Raw genomic sequence first — 3,290 nt, forward strand, 5'->3', positions numbered from 1 at the left:
GTGGCGAGGTACCTTGGAGGGGGATTGTTTGTCGGCATCCCTCTAATATCTCACCACCACCTTCCACATCACTTGGTGATGGACTTTGTTGTGGGGGAGGGAGTGTGGACGAGCAGAGAGGGGGCGAGGTGGGAGGCGGAGCTGGGGAGGGGAAGGAGAAGGAGAAGACTCATACGACACTGTTGCAGATCATTTGCATAATGAAGGTGTTTCAGTCGCCAGAACAGTGCGAGCATGACGGGAGGAGAGGGAGCATATGACTATCAATGGAGACGAGGGAGCATCTAAGAGCGCAGGTGAGGGGGTGTCTGTCTTGGACTGGTGGGGGTCGGCGTATTGGTGTGGCATAACATGTACTGCTAATATTTCCAACATTTGTATATAACAGTTTTAATAGGTGGTTTCGTGAGGCACGGACCTGCAGCCTCGGACCTGCAGCCACGGACCTGCAGCCTCGGACCTGCAGCCACGGACCTGCAGCCTCGGACCTGCAGCTCGGACCTGCAGCCTCGGACCTGCAGCCTCGGACCTGCAGCCACGGACCTGCAGCCACGGACCTGCAGCCACGGACCTGCAGCCACGGACCTGCAGCCTCGGACCTGCAGCCACGTACCTGCAGCCACGGACTTGCAGCCACGGACTTGCAGCCACGGACCTGCAGCCTCGGACCTGCAGCCTCGGACCTGCAGCCACGGACCTGCAGCCACGGACCTGCAGCCACGGACCTGCAGCCACGTACCTGCAGCCACGTACCTGCAGCCTCGGACCTGCAGCCACGTACCTGCAGCCACGGACCTGCAGCCACGTACCTGCAGCCACGGACCTGCAGCCACGGACCTGCAGCCACGGACCTGCAGCCTCGGACCTGCAGCCTCGGACCTGCAGCCTCGGACCTGCAGCCACGTACCTGCAGCCACGTACCTGCAGCCTCGGACCTGCAGCCTCGGACCTGCAGCCACGTACCTGCAGCCACGGACCTGCAGCCTCGGACCTGCAGCCACGTACCTGCAGCCACGGACCTGTAGCCACGGACCTGCAGCCACGGACCTGCAGCCACGGACCTGCAGCCACGGACCTGCAGCCACGGACCTGCAGCCACGGACCTGCAGCCACGGACCTGCAGCCACGGACCTGCAGCCACGGACCTGCAGCCTCGGACCTGCAGCCACGGACCTGCAGCCACGGACCTGCAGCCTCGGACCTGCAGCCACGTACCTGCAGCCACGGACCTGCAGCCACGGACCTGCAGCCACGTACCTGCAGCCACGGACCTGCAGCCACGTACCTGCAGCCACGGACCTGCAGCCACGGACCTGCAGCCACGTACCTGCAGCAGCCTTACTACTGCTCACTCTTCTATCGCTGAAAGCATTCACTGTTCTTGTTAGGTTTTCCATTTATTTGATTTCTAATTTAAATTCTTCTTAACTGCATTTTTGTTTACTTCTCTCTCTCTCGCCCTCGTGTTTAGTTACCTCCTCTTTGCCCTTGTGTCACACCCTCTTCCCTCCACACCCTTCCATCTCTCCACACACCAGGCCTGCCCCTCGGCCCCCTGCCATCTGCCCTCTCCCGCCCTCTCAACGGCACTTCTCTTCCTTGACCCATATGGCAAGCGTAAGACACCTGGGGACAGATTTATGGCACCTTTTGTCCCCCTCTTGACCACTCGTCCAACATCACATCCCCCTCTCCAACACACTCCAATATCTCCAACATCACATCCTCCTCCCCAACACTCTCCAACATCCCAGCACCATATCCTGCTCAGCAGTACAACACCCACCCATTAGCGGTTGTAGTGTACTCAGCAATATCAACAGCAGCAGCAACAGTAGCAGCAGTACCTGCTTGATGATGTTCTGGGAGTTCTTCTACTCCTCAAGCCCGGCCCGAGGCCATTCCTGACGTGCGAGAGTTTGGTCCAACAGGGTGTTGCTCGGAGCTGCCCGCAGGCCCACATATCCACCACAGCCCGGTTACCTGCAACAGTGTCAATAGTTTCAACAGCAGTAACAAGAACAGCAGCAACACTGCCACCACTATATTATACCACCAGAGCTAAAATACAGAAGAATAACAACACAATATACCTGACACACATCTCCTTTGCTTTCCCTACCCCCTCTCACCCTCTCCCTCTCACCCTCTCCCTCTCACCCTCTCACCCTCTCACCCTCTCCCTCTCACCTTCTGCCTCTCACCCTCTCCCTCTCTCCCTCTCCCTCTCTCCCTCTCACCCTCTCCCTCTCAGCCTCTCCCTCTCACCCTCTCCCTCTCACCCTCTCCCTCACCACTCGTCAACATCAGCAAAAAATCCACATCCCGGGAAAGCATTTGAAAATTTTCAACATATTGGAGAGTAAAGCACATTGTTCTACTCTAAGGCAGGAAGGGGGGCAGCGGTGGTGGTGGGGGGGTGTAAGGGAGGAGGGGTAGTTGTGGGTGACGAGGAATGGAAGGGAGGTCAGGGGGTGATTGACGGGGTAGAGGGAGGGAGATGGGGAGGGGGAGGGAGTAGGGGAGGGGAGGGCGGCCTCGACAAAAGCACACACTTGGGCTAGCAGCAATATGTCTGCTGTTATTTACTTTTATGGCCTTTTTTTAAGTGTATGTACTCATCTAGTTGTGCTTGCAGGGTCGAGCATCTGCTCTAAAGTCCCGCCTTTCGACCATTGTTAGTCGAATGCAGTGGCTCATTTCCCCTGTTTTCCTTATCATATTTATATTTAAGGCTGTATATCAAATTGGCTTCAACAAGTTCCTCATCTCGTCCGTTCCACCTACTCTGGAACGACTCTGAGAGTGAAAGAGGTCTTTCTGACATCTCTAAGTCATCTGTGTTTCCAGTTATGTCCTCTCGTTCTACTATTCCTTAATTTTTTTTTTAAATTTTGCCCCGAGGGGCGAGTTTATTGGACAGCGCCACTCATCCTGTGACTGGACACACCGCCATAGTGACAGTATTGGGCAGCGCCACTCATCCTGTGAGTGGACACACCGCCATAGTGACAGTATTGGGCAGCGCCACTCATCTTGTGAGTGGACACACCGCCATAGTGACAGTATTGGGCAGCGCCACTCATCCTGTGAGTGGACACACCGCCATAGTGACAGTATTGGGCAGCGCCACTCATCCTGTGAGTGGACACACCGCCATAGTGACAGTATTGGACAGCGCCACTCATCTTGTGAGTGGACACACCGCCATAGTGACAGTATTGGACAGCGCCACTCATCCTGTGACTGGACACATCGCCATAGTGACAGTATTGGACAGCGCCACTCAT

At 56.5% G+C, this 3,290-nt stretch overlaps 1 protein-coding gene across 1 annotated transcript; it reads left to right on the top strand.

Moving 5' to 3' along the window:
* The first annotated feature begins 256 nt into the window (after positions 1-256).
* Positions 257-2,803, top strand: LOC123762521 (putative proline-rich protein 21). Its single transcript, XM_045749017.1, has 3 exons — positions 257-296; positions 389-1,323; positions 2,639-2,803. The coding sequence occupies exons 1-3, from the start codon at positions 257-259 to the stop codon at positions 2,801-2,803; spliced, it is 1,140 nt and encodes a 379-aa protein (XP_045604973.1).
* Positions 2,804-3,290: the final 487 nt, after the last annotated feature.

This window comes from Procambarus clarkii, chromosome 27 (assembly GCF_040958095.1).
Source record: "Procambarus clarkii isolate CNS0578487 chromosome 27, FALCON_Pclarkii_2.0, whole genome shotgun sequence".
NCBI classification, from domain to species: Eukaryota; Metazoa; Arthropoda; class Malacostraca; order Decapoda; family Cambaridae; genus Procambarus; species Procambarus clarkii.